The sequence below is a fragment of the Arachis hypogaea genome, chromosome 17 (assembly GCF_003086295.3).
Source record: "Arachis hypogaea cultivar Tifrunner chromosome 17, arahy.Tifrunner.gnm2.J5K5, whole genome shotgun sequence".
NCBI lineage: Eukaryota > Viridiplantae > Streptophyta > Magnoliopsida > Fabales > Fabaceae > Arachis > Arachis hypogaea.
In genome coordinates this window covers 767,410-786,298 of record NC_092052.1, presented here as the reverse complement: position 1 = coordinate 786,298, position 18,889 = coordinate 767,410, and the positions used below count along the sequence as shown (strand labels likewise).

At 36.6% G+C, this 18,889-nt stretch overlaps 2 protein-coding genes and 1 long non-coding RNA gene across 3 annotated transcripts; 2 read left to right on the top strand and 1 right to left on the bottom strand.

The window, feature by feature from the left end:
- The first annotated feature begins 381 nt into the window (after positions 1–381).
- LOC112764906 (fimbrin-5) lies at positions 382–6,064 on the top strand. The gene is made up of 15 exons (XM_025810732.3): positions 382–687; positions 775–917; positions 1,037–1,207; positions 1,450–1,688; positions 1,788–1,959; positions 2,072–2,110; positions 2,284–2,352; positions 2,466–2,582; positions 2,993–3,201; positions 3,515–3,670; positions 3,765–3,964; positions 4,209–4,366; positions 4,606–4,702; positions 4,864–4,955; positions 5,489–6,064. The coding sequence occupies exons 2-15, from the start codon at positions 831–833 to the stop codon at positions 5,663–5,665; spliced, it is 1,983 nt and encodes a 660-aa protein (XP_025666517.1). The 5' UTR covers positions 382–687; positions 775–830; the 3' UTR covers positions 5,666–6,064.
- Positions 6,065–6,933: 869 nt separating this feature from the next.
- On the bottom strand, positions 6,934–11,319 carry LOC112764484 (uncharacterized). Its single transcript, XM_025810121.3, has 7 exons — positions 9,667–11,319; positions 8,493–8,609; positions 7,943–8,121; positions 7,767–7,860; positions 7,612–7,689; positions 7,382–7,483; positions 6,934–7,297 (listed from the first exon to the last, which is right to left on the bottom strand). Exons 1-7 carry the CDS (start codon positions 10,147–10,149, stop codon positions 7,163–7,165), a joined length of 1,188 nt encoding a protein of 395 aa, XP_025665906.1. The 5' UTR covers positions 10,150–11,319; the 3' UTR covers positions 6,934–7,162.
- On the top strand, positions 8,087–10,635 carry LOC140180824 (uncharacterized). Its single transcript, XR_011874808.1, has 2 exons — positions 8,087–9,039; positions 9,436–10,635. It is a non-coding gene; the product is annotated as an uncharacterized lncRNA (long non-coding RNA).
- Positions 11,320–18,889: the final 7,570 nt, after the last annotated feature.

The window sequence follows — 18,889 nt, the reverse complement described above, 5'->3', positions numbered from 1 at the left end:
GGATATAAATTTAGTTTCAATATGGATACATAAGTTAGTGTTTTTATCTTTTATAGATACAAATAGTAGTTTATTCTATTTTAATTATATCATTCATCCAATGCGCTCTTGTTCACGCAAACGATGCCATGAGCCTCTCCTTCTCACGAGGTTGGCTATGCTACGCGCCTTCATCTGCTTCTCACTGTTAATCTTAATATGGTGATGTAATTGACTTTGAAAATATTTTATTTCAGAATTTAATTGGATGATTCTCTTTTAACATAACTTGTAAGGTAAAAAATCTAATGAAATTAATAATTAATTACCACATACATAATGAAAATTCCTCCAAACTAGTTTAAAGGGTAAGCAATATGAATGTGTTTTAATAGAGAAAGTGAAAGATAAATAATGAATAGAAGCAAATAAAATGACGCCAAATGTCAATGAGGGTTTAAATATTGGCAAGTGAGAAAGGAAATTAACGAACCAACACAGGCATTCTAATTTCCTTGGTGTTCGCGGGTCCTATCGCCACCACGTTATTTACTCTCAACCCCTCTCTCTCTTTTTCTCTGTCTCTGTCTCTGTCTCTGTTTTACTCTCTCTCTCTCTTTCTCTTTCTCTTTCTTTCTTTCAAGCTTCACGCAGAAACGATGAATTCGCCTTCCTTCATTCCTTCGCTTCTTTTTCTCACTCTATAAGGTACGCCTTCTTCATTTCCCATCTCACTGTTGGATCGCTGCGATTATATCTGAAAATGTGATTTCTTCATCTCGCGTCTTGCCACAGTGTTCTTCTTCCTCGTCTTCCAACTGTTTCATCATTTCCCCCAACCCACTTTGAACATGTCTAGCTACGTCGGTGTCGTTGTTTCTGACCAGGAGCTTCAGAGCCATTTCACACAAGTCGAACTCAGATCCCTCAAATCCAAGGTAAGTCGTTCATCATCATCATCATCATCATCATCATCATCATCATCCTTATCATTATCATTATCATCATCGTCGTCGTCCTATTTTCCTATCCACCTGAAACATGGAATGCCTCTTAGTTTGTATCAGCAAGGACTCAATCAGGACGTGTTACCGTTGGAGATTTGCCATCTATTTTTAAAGGTTTAAAGGCTTTCAATGAATTGTTCGATGAAAATGAGATTAAGGCTATCTTGGCAGAGTCACATGACAACATGGACCAAGAAATTGATTTTGAGGGCTTCCTTAGGGTTAGTTTTCTTCTTTTTTCGGCTACATCATGTAGTTTTGTTTCTGTCTCAATGTGTGTGCAATGTGCAATTTCGTGCTCAAATTGCTTATTCGTGTGAGTGAATGCACCTAATGTAACACTGCAGTTTGTGTACATCTGAATAAGCATTGAGCAGATATTTCAATATTGTTTCTAAGTAATTTTGTATGTGTTTAAGTGTATAATGGACCTAGAAGCTTATTCAGTGACATCAAATGGCAGGCACATATGAACTTGCATGCCCGAGCAACTGCAAAAGAGGGTGGTCCAAAAAGTTCTTCTTCATTTTTGAAGGCAGCTACAACAACTGTTCATCATGCCATTAATGAATCTGAGAGAGCTTCGTATGTGCAACATATTAATGGCTACTTGGCTGAAGACAAATTTCTGAAGCAGTTTCTTCCAATTGATCCAGCATCAGATCAGTTGTTTGATCTTGCAAAAGATGGAGTGCTTCTCTGGTATGTGTTCAGGATCCAACCTGAGGTCAAACTTTTGAAACTTGTTCACCAGTGTTTCAATTTCGTTGATTTGATTTGCTGTTTATTTTATTGCTGCAGCAAGCTTATAAATGTTGCCGTCCCTGGGACCATTGATGAACGAGCCATTAACACAAAAAAGGTTCTCAATCCATGGGAGAGAAATGAGAACCACACCCTTGCCCTCAATTCAGCAAAGGCTATTGGATGCACAGTGGTTAATATTGGTACCCAAGATTTAGTAGAAGGAAGAGTAGGTTCATTCTTCCTTATATTTCACTTTTCTCCCTCTGCAATTTTTGTTTTCTGATTTGACTGACTTTAAATCCTTTTTTTTTCAAATGTCCTTTTTGGTTATCTTGTAGCCACATCTGGTACTTGGTCTGATTTCACAAATAATTAAGGTAGGGTATTGAAGCCTAGCCTCTTCCATATTCTCGTAATATGCGTTTCCACAAGAAGAATAGCACCAGTATGGTTTCAGTTGTGCTCTGCTAAGCTTGGAGATTTACTAATGCTATTATTTTTTCTGCCCTCCTTTTTCTTTCTTTGTCTTTTACTGTGGTGGCAATCTTAGATTCAAATGTTGGCTGATCTCAATCTCAAGAAAACTCCTCAACTTCTGGAATTATTGGAAGATGACAAGGTGATATATTTGATAATCTTGTTCCTTTTCTAATTATTTACAGGTGCCATGGTTACTTCCCCTTTACATCTATCAGAAATAAACCTCCTTATTGTGTTGGTACATTTTGGCAGGATGTGGAGGAACTTATCAGCTTACCACCTGAAAAGGTTTTACTGAAATGGATGAATTTCCACTTGAAAAAAGCTGGATATGAGAAACAGGTTACTAACTTCTCTTCTGATGTAAAGGTAAGGCTTGTTCTTTATCTTTTGATTGCTGGCTTGCTCCATGGAATTTTTTTATTTGCTTTTGTATGGATCCTGCATTCTGTGAAGCAAAATCATTTGGTGGACAAAATATTGTGGCTCACATTTCTTATGATGACATTTTGTTTTGGGACACGGTATATTTTCATGTATATTTTAAATTTGTTAGGAAACAGTTGACCTTCTTGTTATGTTATTCTTGGCCTTGAAAAGCATATGGTAAGTAGTAACATTCAAAGAAAATTCCCTATGCTATCCTACACCATGCTTTTTACTGAGCCATTGCAGCTAAATTTTGATCAACATGGCAGATATTTTGGTATGCATGAGCAGAATAAAATACGGTTCTTAGTTGAGCAAGTCTATTATATCTGACAGTCTTCTGTTTACAGGATGGAGAGGCTTATGCTGTTTTGCTTAATGCTCTTGCCCCGGAATTGGCAGGCCCTGCTATTGCTGCAAATGATCCAACAGAAAGGGCTAAAGTCATTCTTGAGCAGGCAGAGAAATTAGATTGCAAGACGTACCTCACTCCAAAAGACATAGTGGAGGGGTCACCTAATCTGAATCTTGCATTTGTTGCTCAGATATTCCAGCATAGGTATGGTTAGTTTTAAGAGGTTGTGATTGGCTGGGACTACAATAGCTTTTGTATTTTATTTGTTCATGAATATCCTTAACCAGACCACTGCATAATGTTATTGCCTTCTTTTAATTGTTTCAAGTAGAGTATTCAGGTGCATCCAATGAAGGTTATAGTCCGGTCCATTTTACCCAAAAATGACTGCACTAAAACTATTAAAATAAATAAAAAAGGAACCATGAAATTTATGCTTATATCATTTGCAGCTGTTTATGTTTGATGGCTGTCTTTCCATTTATTTAAAATCCAAACATCACTTCTACTTCTTCAGGAATGGTCTTAATGCTGACACCACGAAAACGTCCTATGCTGAGATGATGACTGATGATGATCAGACATCTCGGGAAGAAAGATGCTTCAGAATGTGGATTAACAGTCTTGGAATTGCTACTCATGTCAATAATCTATTTGAGGATATCAGAAATGGGTAAGATTCCATTATCAATCTCCTACATACTTTGCTTCTTCCTTTTTTTCTTTTCTCTTCATTTCCACTTATTTCTTCATTTTCTTTTCTGCAGATGGGTTTTACTAGAAGTTCTGGATAAGGTTTCACCTGGGTCTGTCAATTGGAAGCAGGCAACGAAGCCTCCTATACAGATGCCATTTCGAAAAGTTGAGAACTGCAATCAAGTTATAAAGATTGGGAAGGAGCTGAACTTTTCTTTAGTGAATGTTGCTGGCAATGATATTGTGCAGGGGAATAAGAAGCTCTTACTAGGTCTGATCCATTTTAAAAGTTAATTGGATTCTGTTTTTCTTCATTCCTTGAATATCTTGTTGGATAAATGCATTGATTTTGCTGCTGCTGCTTTTTTTTCAATCTGCCAACTGAAGTATAACCACTGGTTGGGGGAGGGGTTGAGGGTGTTAGGATGTGGTATTGTTGCTTTGTTATTATTTTGTTTATTCATGCCCATCTATATCTTATGGATAATCATCTCCTTCTCCTCTTTGTTCCACAGCCTTTTTGTGGCAGCTGATGAGGTTTACCATGCTTCAACTTCTGAAAAATTTGAGATCGCACTCCCAAGGTAAAGAGATTACCGATGCTGATATTCTGAACTGGGCAAACAATAAAGTGAAAAAGGCAAAAAGAACTTCACAAATGGACAGTTTCAAGGTAATCAACCAAATATTTGAGTTATAAGTTATCAATATTTTATCATGCGTATATTGTAAGCTGACTCTCAATCTTTTTAATTTAAGGTTAGTGTTAAAGAATTGTGTGTGGAATAAATATAATTGAAAAGACTGTTCAATGTTCATGACAGTTCCTTCGATGTTAAATTGCAACTCTAGCTTTATTGTGATTAATATTTGTGTCAAATACTTTTTTTTTTCCCGCTTTTTTACTATCAGGATAAAAATCTTTCCAATGGTATCTTCTTCCTTGATCTTCTCACTGCTGTGGAGCCAAGGGTGGTCAACTGGAGTCTTGTTACTAAAGGGGAGACTGGTATGTCAACTTTGCCCATGGTCAAGAAACTGAGGCTAGCTATTAGTTTACAACTACTTTTTTTGTTCGGCAGTATATTGAACTATGGTGATGTTATGTGATGTGAATACAATATCTGACAACAAACTGTAGTGCTCAAATTACCGTTGCTTGAATTGCAGATGAAGATAAGAAGATGAATGCAACATATATAATCAGTGTTGCCCGAAAACTTGGGTGTTCCATTTACCTGTTACCTGAAGACATAATAGAGGTAATATTAACAAGGCAACTACTCTAATGAAGATGTTAAAAATATCTTCTCATGATGATCTTTGTTTAAAAAGTATAACTTATTTGTTTGGCCACACTTTAAATAAAAATAACACTTTTATAACATATAAAAATCAAAGCCTACAACTTATCATCCAATAGTTAAAATGAAATATCTTCACATGATGACAATCATGAAATCTTCATTGGAGTAGCCAACTATTAACAATGTTTCAAATAAGTTTAGTACTAGCTTTGCTAGCGTTATAAGTCAATTTCTATGATTTTATCCACTGTGGTAAATGTTGTTTAAAGCACTACCACTTGTCTCTAATATATGATAGAGCACAAGTCGGTATTGAGAGGGCTTCTTAGTTTAAATCATTGCTTAAGATGATTGGTTAAAGACCAAAACTAGACCTTTGGTCAAATGTTATGTAAATAGGGTTTCAATCCTTAGTTAAATAGGGTATCAATTCTTAGTTGCTTAGCTGGATTCGTCTGGGTTGCTTATTTCATGTTTGCACTTGGCAGGTCAACCAGAAGATGATACTAATTTTAACTGCTAGCATCATGTATTGGAGCCTGCAGAAACATTATGAAACTATCACCCCAGAGGCTACTTCACCTGAAGCCGGAGAAAACCAGACAAACACAGATTTAGCAAATGAGGTGTCCGATTTAGCCATTGATGATAATACAGCTTCATAAAATGCCAGCTCTTAGAAACCGCTGCTGACTGCTGATGTTGAAGAAAGACGCAGCCCTTTAAAAGATTGAAGTAAAACATACTCTATAGAATGAGTAAAAAGATAAATTCATTTTTGTTTATAGAACCAAGGGAAATGCCATCCTGTAAATTTTCTTTTTTAGACCTTTTTAGTACTTAGCTACATTCTTTCATGAAAATAACATGCAATTTTTCCCAATAATAAATGGGAGGGAGGCATCGTTTTATTCTCCAATTGACAGCTTTTTCTTTGTAGACAAGTTTGGTAGCCGAGGTTTCTCTTCATGTATGCACTGAGAAACATGTTTTAATCGAATGATTTGAACTTCTGATTATGTATTTCATTTTGGTGTATGCTATTTCGTGACCATGTTTGCCAACTTTCCCTATTTTTTTCAAATAAGTATGTAATAGTTTTCTTAATTCGATACTCTATAATTGGATATCGCCATTACAATTGTGATATTAGACTTCTTTCTTGTAACTCCGAAATTGAAGATCAATTTTTGTAAGATATAACCGCTGATCTTGTAGTATAATTCATCCGTGGAAGTAGCATGCTCCTTTTTAAGTACTATATTTTATCCCAAATGATTTACAAAATTTATAAACGTAGCAGGCTAATAGTTTCAGAAAAAAGATTGAGAGATGCACCAAATGGATTGCTTACATAAACATAAATGTCAACAGAAATTAAATGCTCAAGTAGTTATTAGCTATCAAATAAGTATTGATCGAAGTCACCAAAAAAAAAAATAAGTATTGATCGTTCTTCATTGTCATTATGGCTGAAACTGCAACATCTCACCTTAAAAAGATAAATCTTCATCTCATAATTTCTGTTGAGAAATAATTCACAAATAAATCCTCTAAAGTGATCTGATATGTTTATAATACGGGCATTCATATTTCCTATATGCATCCGTATTTTTGCTTGTTGCCCTCAGATGTTGAGATAAAGAGTGAGTAAAGATTTTCCAAAACCTTTACACTTCAAAATTACAAACCACCACTTTATTGTACACCAAATTCCTCTCTATTACACTCAAAATAAAATGTCGTTAAAAAAAGCAACATATGTAGTTTTGATATACCTCAAAAGGTATGAATGTAATTTATCGTTATTACTAAGATTATTATTTGGTTAGAAAATTTCAAGCACTCGGTAAGATACTAAGATCGAGCTAACAAAAGTTAAATTGAACAGGTGCAAATGCCTCTTTAATAATGTAAATCCAGGGCAATGAAATAGCACAATGTCCTAAATTGACATTTATTCACATTATAACAGTAACAGTTAAGTTATTAAGGTATTAATTCAAATTTACAATTCTGACCTACAATACAAGCATCCTGAAAACAAGAGGGCTAGATCATGCCAACAAGAACTTAAGGGAGGCAGCAGACCCTATTATGATAGGATGGTTCAAACATTTCTCATATTAACTTAGACCGAAACACAAATACAATGGCGAATACTATTTATCCTCCATTTTAAATGACTCTAACCGTCTGATTCTTTCATCAAGCTCCTTCATCACTTCGGGTTCTTGCTTCTTCCTTTGCTTTGATATCGTATTGGTTGTCATGGAACCTATCTTGTCAAATGCCACCTGAGAAGTGCAAGTAAAATAACAATCATCAAAAGACAAAAATGATATCTAATGAAAGAAAGCCGATAGCGAAAGCTGTCATACTGTTAGCAAATCGTCTGGATCAAATAGGTGATGAGTAGTCCTTTGCAGAATATTGATTACTTCACCAACATGATGGGTTAGAAGTAACTCATCTTCCTTCATCTGCACTTAGAGGTTTAAAATTATTGAAACATCTCTTTGATGAAGTATAGTCTAGTGCATACTCTTTTATGTTTTTGAATGGATGAATAAGCAACCAATAAAGAACAAAAAGGCTGCACAATATGTACCTTAAATATTGCTAAGGCGACATTAAACATAACCTGAGCCCCTTCGTAGAAGATAACGTCCCACACTCGCAGAGTCGTCTGTTTCATGGAACAAATATTAATATTGGGGGGAACAGAACACTTCAATGCATAAACTGAGTGCATATTGTTCTCACCTCAGAAGGTAGGCTCTTTGAAAAGAGGCAAAGGAACCACTCAGTGGTCACAAGGGAAACATCAAATTCCAAAGATTCCAAATGAGATGCTATCCTGCATTTCCATATTTTCAGAATATACTTGCAAGTTGCAAACAAGCATATGATACACTAATTAATTAATGAAAGTTTAATACCTTGGGCACTTTTTACTGAGTAAATCTTTAAAAACTCTCTGTTCAACATGGCATCCTGATAAGTTGTTTGTGTAACAATCACTAACCAGGACATTTTCTAACAAGACAGCAAGCATCCAAAATGCTTCTTCTTCTGTCTTCATTACAAGCAACAACAGTGCTGCAACGTAATTTAATCCCTGAGGAAATAATATTCACTAGTCAATAATTAAGAAAATATGTTCAGAGGTATGTATTTACAATTTTTCTTCTTTATAAGCCACATACTATTGATGATTTTAATTTTCACTTATAAAAAAAAGTGTATTATAGGTAGAACATAGAAGCTTAAATTTGAAAAAGAGAATAAGCATCATGCAAGTTACTAATTCTTAAAAATTTGACTTCTATTGCCAGGAGAAGAATAGATCAAACGAATAAATGAAGCCAGACAAAAACAGTTACTCCACAAAGATAGTTAGTATCAAATTCTAAGTTGTTATCAGAACTTTCTCTTCTGTATGAGGGGGGAAATAATTCAGAATAAGAAGGAATAGCAGGTCAAATCCACCTGACAATATCCAACATCAGAATCACGGAAAGAATAAACAACAAGAACACGTCTAAGAGCGGCATGTCCCTCGGGAGTGTCCAACCATGGATGGCCAGGAAAGGTCCGTGGCAGATCCTGTACAGATGCATGAAGAATTATTAGAGAAAGGGAGATATAATCAGCAATTTTTTAACATGCATAAATTAAAAATTCCAATTGTTCTGAACTAACATCAATTACAATAACCATTTGAATGGTCGCATTAAACACCCTAACTTCCCTTTAGACCTTTACAAAATGTAAGACCCTACACAAAGCTGATACATATTCTTCAAACTGTACTGAATATCACACAAGTTCCCCTCTTTTCCTGCTCAGCATATACTCACAGCTGCATTTTGGCTCAACTGAATTCATACACTAATGATCATGTAAACTCTCTGCAGAAGCGCAAGCTAATGTATCACACAATAATGCAAGGCTATAGATATACAGCTTACAAATGCTTTAGCTATTACAGATCTTTCTTGATTTCCCCCTCTTATCCAAACAAACCAGCAGTAAGGTAGCGTTTGGTGGAGAGACAGAGACGGAAAGACTAAGACTGAGAGACAGAGATTAAGAGACAGGGATTGAAATAAATCTTAGTATTCTGTTTGGTGCAAAATGGGAGACAGGAATTGAAACAAGAATGAAACTCCAATTTAATTTGCACAAAAGGTAAAATTGGAATTAATTAATTGAAATGAAAGTATTTTAGGTATAAAATGTTATTAAAGTTTCAGTCTCCATCTCTAAAAATTTCAGTCCCCTGTGTCCCTACTTTTTGGAGGTACTGAAATACTGAAATTTTAGAGACAGAGACAGAAATTTTAGTACCAGTCTCTAAACTAACAAACACGATACTGAGTCTCAGTCTTTCAGTCTCTGTCTCAGTACCTCAAAACAAACGCTACCTAAGATTTGTCCAAAAATCTTTCCATATGGCACACAAGGTAAATTCTAGAATCTAGACAAAGCAATTCCTCCATCAAATTCAAGGAATTCTTTCCTCCGACATTGTATACTTTTCTTATCATCCCAAAGAAAGCCAACAAGGCCACAAGGGTCTCAAACTAAAGAAAACTTGTATGAATCTAAACTAAAGTCAACTGAATGATCATGATAAAATAAGCGAGGATGAACAACTCACATGATCAATCTGTCTGGTAGCAGGGGTAACTTTGCCCTCAACTGCCTTGGTCAGATCATCATAATAGCTATCAGGCACAGTGGATTTTTTCTTTGCAGCACCAGACAATGAAAACCAAACCTTAGGCCTAAGAACTGGGGGTATCCCCTTCCTAATGATCTTCTTCAGAGTGAGGGCATTGGCCAGAGCTGAGAATTTCAAGGAAGATTTGAGAGCATTCCCTTGTCCTATGACGGTGTGAAGATACCAATTTGCCCCTTTGCTGGCTTCCAATGCCCACCATACCCTACCCTGCTGTCTCACCTTCTCCCTCACCTCATTCATCACATTCACATCATCCACATTCCCTTCCACTGTGAACCCATACAGGTCTTGGAATTTCACAGTCAGATTTGCCCTCCTTGAATGGATGCTTGGCCTCAAAACTGCAACTTGAGATTGGTATTCAAAGGCAAGGTCTATTTTGCCTTTTGCTCCATACATCTTCTTCTCTTTTTTCCTCAGATCAACCAAGACGATGGGGCGAAAAGAGGGGAACAATGTTTCTGAGACAACAATATCTTTGTTTTGAATAGGAAAAGATTGGGACCTCGTCAAATAATGCCCTACTAGTCTGAAACCACGAAATGGTCCAGCTTGGGGACCTTGATGCTAGAGATTAGGTGAATAAAGGCTCCAAATTTGTGAGAATATAAAAATGGGGGTGCAACAAGATTCAAAATTTACAACATCAACAAACACTTTTGCATAATCAGAAAACTTCAGCTGGAATCTCTTCTGAAACTGATAAATTAATATACACGAAAGAAAAAAAAAAAACTTGAATTGTGAAGAGATAATATTGGGAGTGATGAGACCCACAAAAAAATATAAAATGAAAAATAAAATAAAATATAACAAAACAAAGGGAAAGCCCAGAAAAAAACTAGATCTTGTAAGAGAGAGAGAGAGAGTTGCTAAGAAAAGAAATGGATTAAAAGAGAAAAAGGTGGTGAAATGTAGGGAGAGTGTAAGAAAGAGGAGAGAGAGAGAGAGAGAGAGAGAGAGAGAGGGGTGGCTGAGTTGTGAGCTGTTTACTTTCTGTTGTGGTGGTGCCTTCCGCTGCTCTCTGCTCTGCTGTTGGTGTTACTCTTACCCAATTCTTTTCTTTTCTTTTTTTCTTTCTTGTTTCGCCAACACAATTATAGTTACCACTACCACGTTTCTTTTTCTAGATTTTGACTTGAGTAAATATTTCATTCACATTTCTTAATTCATGAAAATAACCTTCACCACGTGTGAATTGCCTCATACGCCCTTCATATAATTATCTACTCATTATTTCACATACAAAATAAATTTCTTTAAAGTTAATAAATATTTTTCAATCTTAAAATCTATCTAATATATTCTAAAACTTTAATTATAGATTGAAATATTGAATTGATTAAAAAATACAATTATTTTATATGTTAAAAATATATAAAATAAATATTTATCATAATTAAGGATGTATTATTAAGTGAAAAACAACTATTTTAAAACAACAATATGCATATGCATGTATTAAATATAATACGTTGAAGATTATTTAGCCTACATAACGTGCAGAGGATTACTTCAACATATAATAGTACCAGCAAAACCGGAATTTCGCTTCTCCAGTGAGGTTTCAATTTTTTCAAATAAACTATAATCATTCCTATAATTGGTAAATGGAAAAAGAGAGAAGGGCAAATTGACAAAGGAGAAAAGTTAGGACGCGTCTCTTTGTTGATATATTTTTCAATTTTTGCAATAATATAGTTCTGTACCCACAAAATGTTTGTTTCATTTGGTAGGCCCACCCTTTCACTCGTGCCAAATGGAAGAAATCACGTGTGCCATATTGTTCCAAAAACTAAAAATCAAACCAGGGATAAGGCTAACAGTTAACACTTAACACCTCTGGTGGACTCGTGATCCTTGTGAGATGGGCAGGCTTATTTCGTGGCCCGGGCCGGTTGCCTTCATGCCCATGCATGTGGGTCCCAGTCAGCCGTCTTCAAGCGCTTCATCTACATCCGTCACTCACAAGAGGTCTAACTTCTAAAACTAGTTTAATCAACTACTATTCTATATCTTCATACACTACACTACAATCAACATCAAAATATTTTACTTTACTTTTTTTTTAAAAAAAATTTACTTTTTGAGTAAATTAAACGATAGTATCCACACATAATGTACAAATTATTTAGGTGGTGTGAAGACAGCCATTAAGTATAATCTTCACAAAGCAAGCTTTGCTTTTCACAAAAATATATTACTAATTTTCTTTTGACTAATTTAGGTTTACTAGCTAGTAGAAAAATTAAATATGTGTAAAATTAACTTAATCTCTTAAAAGTTTGTACCATCAGTCTAAAGCTAGTGTTTTGGTTTGTGAAATTAATCTTTGAAAAATATTTAATTTGTTTCATTCCTTTAGTCTCTAAGAATTTTAAAAAATTCATTAATCTATTTGATGTGCCAGTCACGTTTTGTTGGATTCAATTATGTGATGATACGTATATTTTTATTTTCATCAGTGAAGAAAATGCAAATGTAATAACTTTTCCCAACAGAGAAGACTAGAGTTTAGAGATTTTTCTGTGCTTCGGTTAACAAATCAGAAAACTTATTATTACTACTTCGAATTAAAAGTTTTCATGCCATTATAAGTTGATATTGATGATAATGTCCTAAAGAAAAATCGCAAAATTTATACTCGTAAGGTAAATGGATTTTTTTTTTTTGCTATACAAATAAAAAACGTGACCTCTTTGAAAAGCATGATTAAAATAATTAAAAGCCATTTATGTATCTGGTTGTCAATGAGTGAGGTGCCATGATGATCAAATATGACTATTTCTGGTGGAGTGGTGGGACTATGGCAGTAGAAAACAGCTGAATGTTATAACACACACGTGTTGGCACCTACCCCCTTCTTATTGCTATGTTTCATAAATATAGATATAGATAGATATTGTTGTAGAGCTAAAGCAAAGGCATACCATACCTTACATTTATAATTTATACTCTGTTGAAAAGAATAGAATATATAGTATCAGATTAATGTGTATATACATATAACATACATATAGTTCCAGGGGCGGAGCCACATATAACAAAAGGGGGGTAATGGTCCCTCCCAAATTTTAATTTTTCCTTATAAATTGTGTATAAATTTTATTTTAGCCCCCCTTAAAAATTTTATTTTACTCTTTTTTTATTACAAGATTAATTTTTGGCCCCTCCCTCAACTTCAACCTAGCTTCGCCCCTGTATAGTTCAATCTTCCTTTTCTTTGTGGATCTAGATCGTATTGGTTGGTGGCTGAGGGAGATAGCGTAGTCTTTAATTAATATCGGTGTAGTAGTGTATATAGCTAATCTATTATTAGGGTAAGGTATGGCATGATATATCATAAAATTTTGTATAATCTATTTAATAATATTTTTTATTTGGTATCTATATTTCCTTGGGTACGTGTTAACATGATATTCGTAATGGTTTGGAAAGCAGCATTTGTAGATCTGCATCATTTTGTGGTAGTAGCTTAATTACTAGAGAAATTAAATTAAACCGATGATGTTGACAAGTTGACAACCACTATAGAACATGCTACACCTCAGATATATGCGCCTTCCAATTCAAATTTCACTTAGTGAAATGCATGTATGATGTGCTCACAATATTAATAATTTAATATTATATTATTGAAGTAAGTTTAAGCCTTAACCAATTGCGCGCCCAAGCCCAAAAGTCAGCTACTTCTCTTACACTTCATGTTTGTTTGCCTTTGCCATATGCATGGACATCGTTATACTTTAGAATTTCTACATATTAAACTCATTCATATAGGCCACATTTATTCAGTTCAATCTGTGCATATTTAATATTGGAAAAAATATAGGTAGATAATGAGAATACTAAATAACGTGAACAATAGATATGTCGGATGTTCAATTTAATAGGTATGTGATAAACCCCAATTTGACGGTTTATCTTGTATTGAATTTAGAGTATTTTGATAACCTTCTCTCACATTTGACCTATGAATTAGCATAGTTTTATAATCTCTCCCGTAGTTGTGCTTAAGTGTAAAAACATGCCTTTTAAGCCTTATTTTGATGAATTCTAATTCCTCTTTGATTTCACAAGATGCCTTGATGTGTTTGCTAGTAATTCCAGGGTTGAAATAGGCTAGGCATGGATCAAAGAAGCAAGGAAGGAAGCATACAAGTGGAGAGAAGCATAAAAAGCCAAAGAAGCAGAATCGGCCATGTACGCGCACGCGCACAAGGCGCTCACGCGTACGTTGCAGATTGGCCGAGGGCGCACACGCGTACCGTGCTCGCACGCGCCGCAGTCCACATGTGACCTCAATAGAGCAACACGTGCCTGGCGATTTTGGAGGGTTTCTGAACCCAATTTTGGCGCCAAAATGCTGATAGAGAGGAATAAAAGGATCAAGGATGAAAGGGAATCATAAATTCAATTCATACTTAGACTTTTGTTCATTAGTTTTAGTTTAGAGCTAGTTTTAGAGAGAGAAGCTCTCACTTCTCTCTAGAATTAGGAATTAGGGTTAGATTAGGATCTCATAGTTCTAGGTTTAATTCAAGTCTCCTTCTACTTTTACCTCCAATTGATGATTGCTACACTTTGGTTCTTCTTTCTATCCCTATTCTCTTGTTGTAATTCCTCATATTTTGTTTCTAGGTTTTGTAATTGAGATACTCTTATTCTTTTATTTTCCTTTCAATAATGCAATTTGAGGTAATTCATGATAATTGTGATTTCCTTGATTGTTGTTGTTAATTCTTTGTATTCAATTGTAGTTAGAATTCATTCTTGTTGTGATTTACTATGCTCTTCTTTTGTACCTTCCAAGTGTTTAATAAAATGCTTGGTTGGATTTTAGTGTAAGTTTTGTTCCTCTTGGTCTAGGTAGAGTAATTAGTGACTCTTGAGTTATCTAATCCCTTTTTGTTGATTGATAATTAGAAGTTGCTAATTGATTTGAATGCCTCTAAAACTGGTCTTTCCTTTAGGAGTTGATTAGGACTTGAGGAATCAAATTGATTCATCCACTTGATTTCCCTCCATGGTTAGAGGTTAACTAAGTGGGAGCAATGGACAATTTGTTATCAAAATTGAGGAAGATAATTAGGATAGGACTTCTAATTCTTATATCTTACCAAGAGCTTTGTTAGTTGTTAGTTTATTTTCTTTGCCATTTACATTTCTTGTCTAAATTCTCAAAAACCCCAAAATACCTCATAACCAGTAACAAGACACTTTATTGCATTCCTAGGGAGGACGACCCGAGGTTCAATACTTCGGTTTATAAATTTTAGGGGTTTGTACTTGTGACAAACAACTTTTTGTATAAAAGGATTATTGTTTGGTTTAGAAACTATACTTTACAACGAGATTTCATTAGTGAATTTCTAAACCGTCAAAAATCCAATCATCAAAATGGCGCCGTTGCCGGGGAGTGCAATGGTGTTATGTTATTGGTTATTGTATATATGTGAATAGTGTGAATAGACTTGTTTTCTTTTTGTTAGTTTTATTTCGTTTTTTCACCATGAATTCTCACTTTGGCTATGAGTGTGATTACAATTATGTTGTAGGTGATGGGAACTCCAATGAGAATGTGTATCAAGGATGGGATAATCAAAGATGGGAGGAACCTCAAGGAATTGATCACTCCTATTGGCAACAACCTCCGGATACTTATAGGTATAGCTCTCATCCTATTACATGTCAATTCAATGGCTATGGTGAATCTCCTTGTGATTTTCAATCACCACCACCATATACCTATAACCCCTACCTTCAACATGAACCTCAACCATACTCACAAGCCCTTCCATACCAAACACCTTCCTATGGTCCATATCTACCATATGACCAACCACCTTTACCATATCTTTATGACCACTATGAGCAAGAACCTTTAGAACAACCATAACCCTACCAAGATTATCCCCAAGAACCACCTCAATGCACACCATCCCCACAATTTTACCAAGAGGAACCACTTTCCTACCATGAACTCCCTCTCCAAAATGATGAATCTTCCTATCCACCCCAAACCCCAATAGACGATTCTCTCACTTTGTTACTTCAAGGGCAAGAAGCCATGAAGAGGGATACACTTGAGTTCGTGACCAATCTGACCAAGGTGGTGCATGCCTTAGCCCACCAATGTTTGAATACTCAAGTTTCCCCCTACCCATGTGAAAAGCCAAAGGAAGAGCAAAGCATGAAGAAGATATCGGATAATCCGATAGAAAAGGAGGAATCGATGGTAATAGAACAATTGGAGAGACCCACGGTTATTAAAACAAAGGAGCAAGTGGTTCAAAACTTAAGAGATGTGGAACCTCTATGTGAATTTCAACAACCTCCGGAGCATATCAAGATCGAAGAATATGGGGAGGCTAATCAAGAAATGAATGCAATCATGGAGGAATTTCTATTTACATTCAATTACCCCTCCATTGGGATAACAAAAGAGTGTGCACAACCACCTACACCCTTGGTGTACATTGAAATTCAAAAATATGAAGAGGTTGATCAAGAAATGGACTTACTCATGGATGAATTCCTTTCCAAAATTGAATCACCTCTTATTGGGCAAGAAATCAAATATCTTGAAGACAACACCAAGCCAAGCAAAGGGAAAAAGGTTGAAATTGGAGAATTTTGTCAAGAGGTGGAAATATACAAAAAGGAGCACAAGGAAGTAGACCTTGCATTGTCTAAGTGTGGGAAAGTCACCCTTCCCAAGTTACCATCCAATACAACATTCAAGCGGGTAAAATCTCTATCTCTAAGATTTACTTTCTCACTTGAATACGGTTTAATTGAAAATGATGGACAACTTAGAGCTCTTTGTGGAATTAAAAGTAAGAATGAGTTGTGTAGTGGTTGGGAATTTGGTATAAAGCTCACTAAGGTCAAAGCTTCAAGGTATAAGGATGATGATGGGACAAGAATTACCTTATATGGATCTAGAAGAGAGCATTGGTGGAATAAAGAGAATTCTATGTGTCGACCACACTTATGTCAACCACCCATACGGAGAACTCATGGAACTCAACTCACGGATGGGTGTGAAGATAAGATATGGGATCCCGGTTCGCCACATGACAACCAACCATGGGAACTCATATCTTGGGTTGAACTTTGCCCAAGCTTGATAAAGAAGGTTGGAAATTCTGTCAACCAATTGAGAAGCAAAGATCCTTGGAGATTCAAGGATGAGTACAAGCATAAGCCACCATGACAATAAGCTTCTCAATAAGTCCAACTTAAGGACTTAAACTAAAAGTGATAGGTGGGAGACACCCCACCATGGTAAACTCTTCCCAATCTCTTTTAGTTTTGTGAAATAAGTGGTTTGAGTTACCATTGTAGGTACACTTCAAATAGATTTGTTTGCATACCTAGATTGTTAGCATAGTCATAAGTATGTTGTGTTAGTAGTAGATGAATAACATCATATTGTATGTTTTGTGAATTGCATGATAGTTAATTGAATAAAGAAGTGTGAGCATTATAGGGAACACCTGGGCAAAACCTTCATGCTAAAAAAAAAGGGGAGAAGACGCGCGCGCACGATGTACGCGCACGCGCCCCTGAGCGGATGCACCATCACCCCTAAACTCCAGAGAGTTGGGCCTCTCTTAGGCGAACGTTGTGCCTTGAGCCCAACTCGTCTTACGCGGATGCGCACTTGCCGCGTGCGCGCCCATATACGAAAAGGAGGGAATGCACGCGAGCGCGCACAGCACGCTTGCGCGCAATATGATAAACTACCCACGTACACGGAAGCGCACTTGCCGCGTACGCGTCAACCGGCTGATGCCACAATTCCAGACCACTTTCCAGAGAGTTAGGCCTCTGCTGGGCCTGCTCTGAGCCTCCAGCCCAACTACCTGTACGCGTGCGCGCACTGTACACGCACGCGCCCCTACCCATTTTTGCCATTTACGCGTAAGCGCCTATGGCGCGCACGCGTAGGTCCCCAATTTCTTTAATGTACGCGGACGTGCACGGTGCGCGCCCGCACCAATTCAAAATCGCGGATAACCCTAATGCGCGATGGGCTTGCGCAGCAGCGCACCACACACCCCCACCCCCTTCTTCTTCCTCTCCTCACCGCCCCCCCTAAAACCTCAACCACCGTCGGCGACACCAGCGACTCCTCTCTCCCTCTCGCTGCCCCAGCTCTACCCTGCTACTCCACCCCCCTTCATCCCTCGTCCTCTTCTCATCTCTCGCCCTTTGCCCTCTCTCACCCCAGCACACTCCCCCTGCTGCGAACGCTACTCCGCCCCTGCCGCCACCACCCGCAGCGGCGCCCTGCTCAGTGTGTCTCTCGGTTTCTGCTTGCCCCATTCCCACTTCCATTTTTTTTCAGTTTTGCTCGCCCCCAGGTTCCTGCTCCAACTCTATTTTCGTTAATTTTTTATTACTGTTAGTTTTCTGTTAGTTAGTTCGAATTGAAATTTTGCATGTTAGGTTAGATAGAAATAATTGTTGTTAGGTAGCTAGGATGTGGTTAGAGGATTCTAGGCATGATAAGTGCTCCGTTTGTGCCTATTCTCTATTTGTTTACTTGTCTATTGTATGCTGATTCTGAGTTGCTTTGTATGCAATTTGTGTTGCTAGATGATATCTCATTGTTGCCATGCTTAATTGATGTTGCAATCTTGCTGTTTTATGCTATGTTGCTATCCGGAAACGTCCGATTTTAAGCCAGAATGCTGCCCAATTTCCAAGAAATCTATTCCCTCTTTCAATTCCATTGCGAATTTGGGCTAATTTCTGTTTCCTTTCGACTTTCCGGATTTGCACCAATCATTGTGAACATGTATTCTATGCTTGATCATAACTCCTCTTTTATTGAGCTTATATATCATCATACCACTAATCCACTTTTTCTAACCCACTAATCTCTTTAACCACTTAACTTCTACGTACATCTAACCCTCTTTAACCATTTTTTCATAGCCTGATGATTTTGTTGCTTAATGAGTAAGAATTGTGATTTTATTGAACATTGATTACTTGGTTTACGGCTATGTTTTCTGTTCTTACTTGGTTCACATTATGATTGTTTATCGTACATCTTATATCCTGAACATGCTTTCTTTGCTTCATGCTATGTGCTTATTTGTCTATATTCTATCCCGCTTTTCAG

Coding starts and splice junctions, on each gene's coding strand:
- LOC112764906 (XM_025810732.3), top strand. CDS start 831: ATGTCTAGCTACGTCGGTGTCGTTGTTTCTGACCAGGAGCTTCAGAGC. Junction 1,208..1,449: donor ATTTTGAGGGCTTCCTTAGG/GTTAGTTTTCTT, acceptor ATCAAATGGCAG/GCACATATGAACTTGCATGC. Junction 4,703..4,863: donor TGTTACTAAAGGGGAGACTG/GTATGTCAACTT, acceptor CTTGAATTGCAG/ATGAAGATAAGAAGATGAAT.
- LOC112764484 (XM_025810121.3), bottom strand. CDS start 10,149: ATGTATGGAGCAAAAGGCAAAATAGACCTTGCCTTTGAATACCAATCT. Junction 7,690..7,766: donor CAAAGAGCCTACCTTCTGAG/GTGAGAACAATA, acceptor TCCATGAAACAG/ACGACTCTGCGAGTGTGGGA. Junction 7,484..7,611: donor TCGCCTTAGCAATATTTAAG/GTACATATTGTG, acceptor CTCTAAGTGCAG/ATGAAGGAAGATGAGTTACT.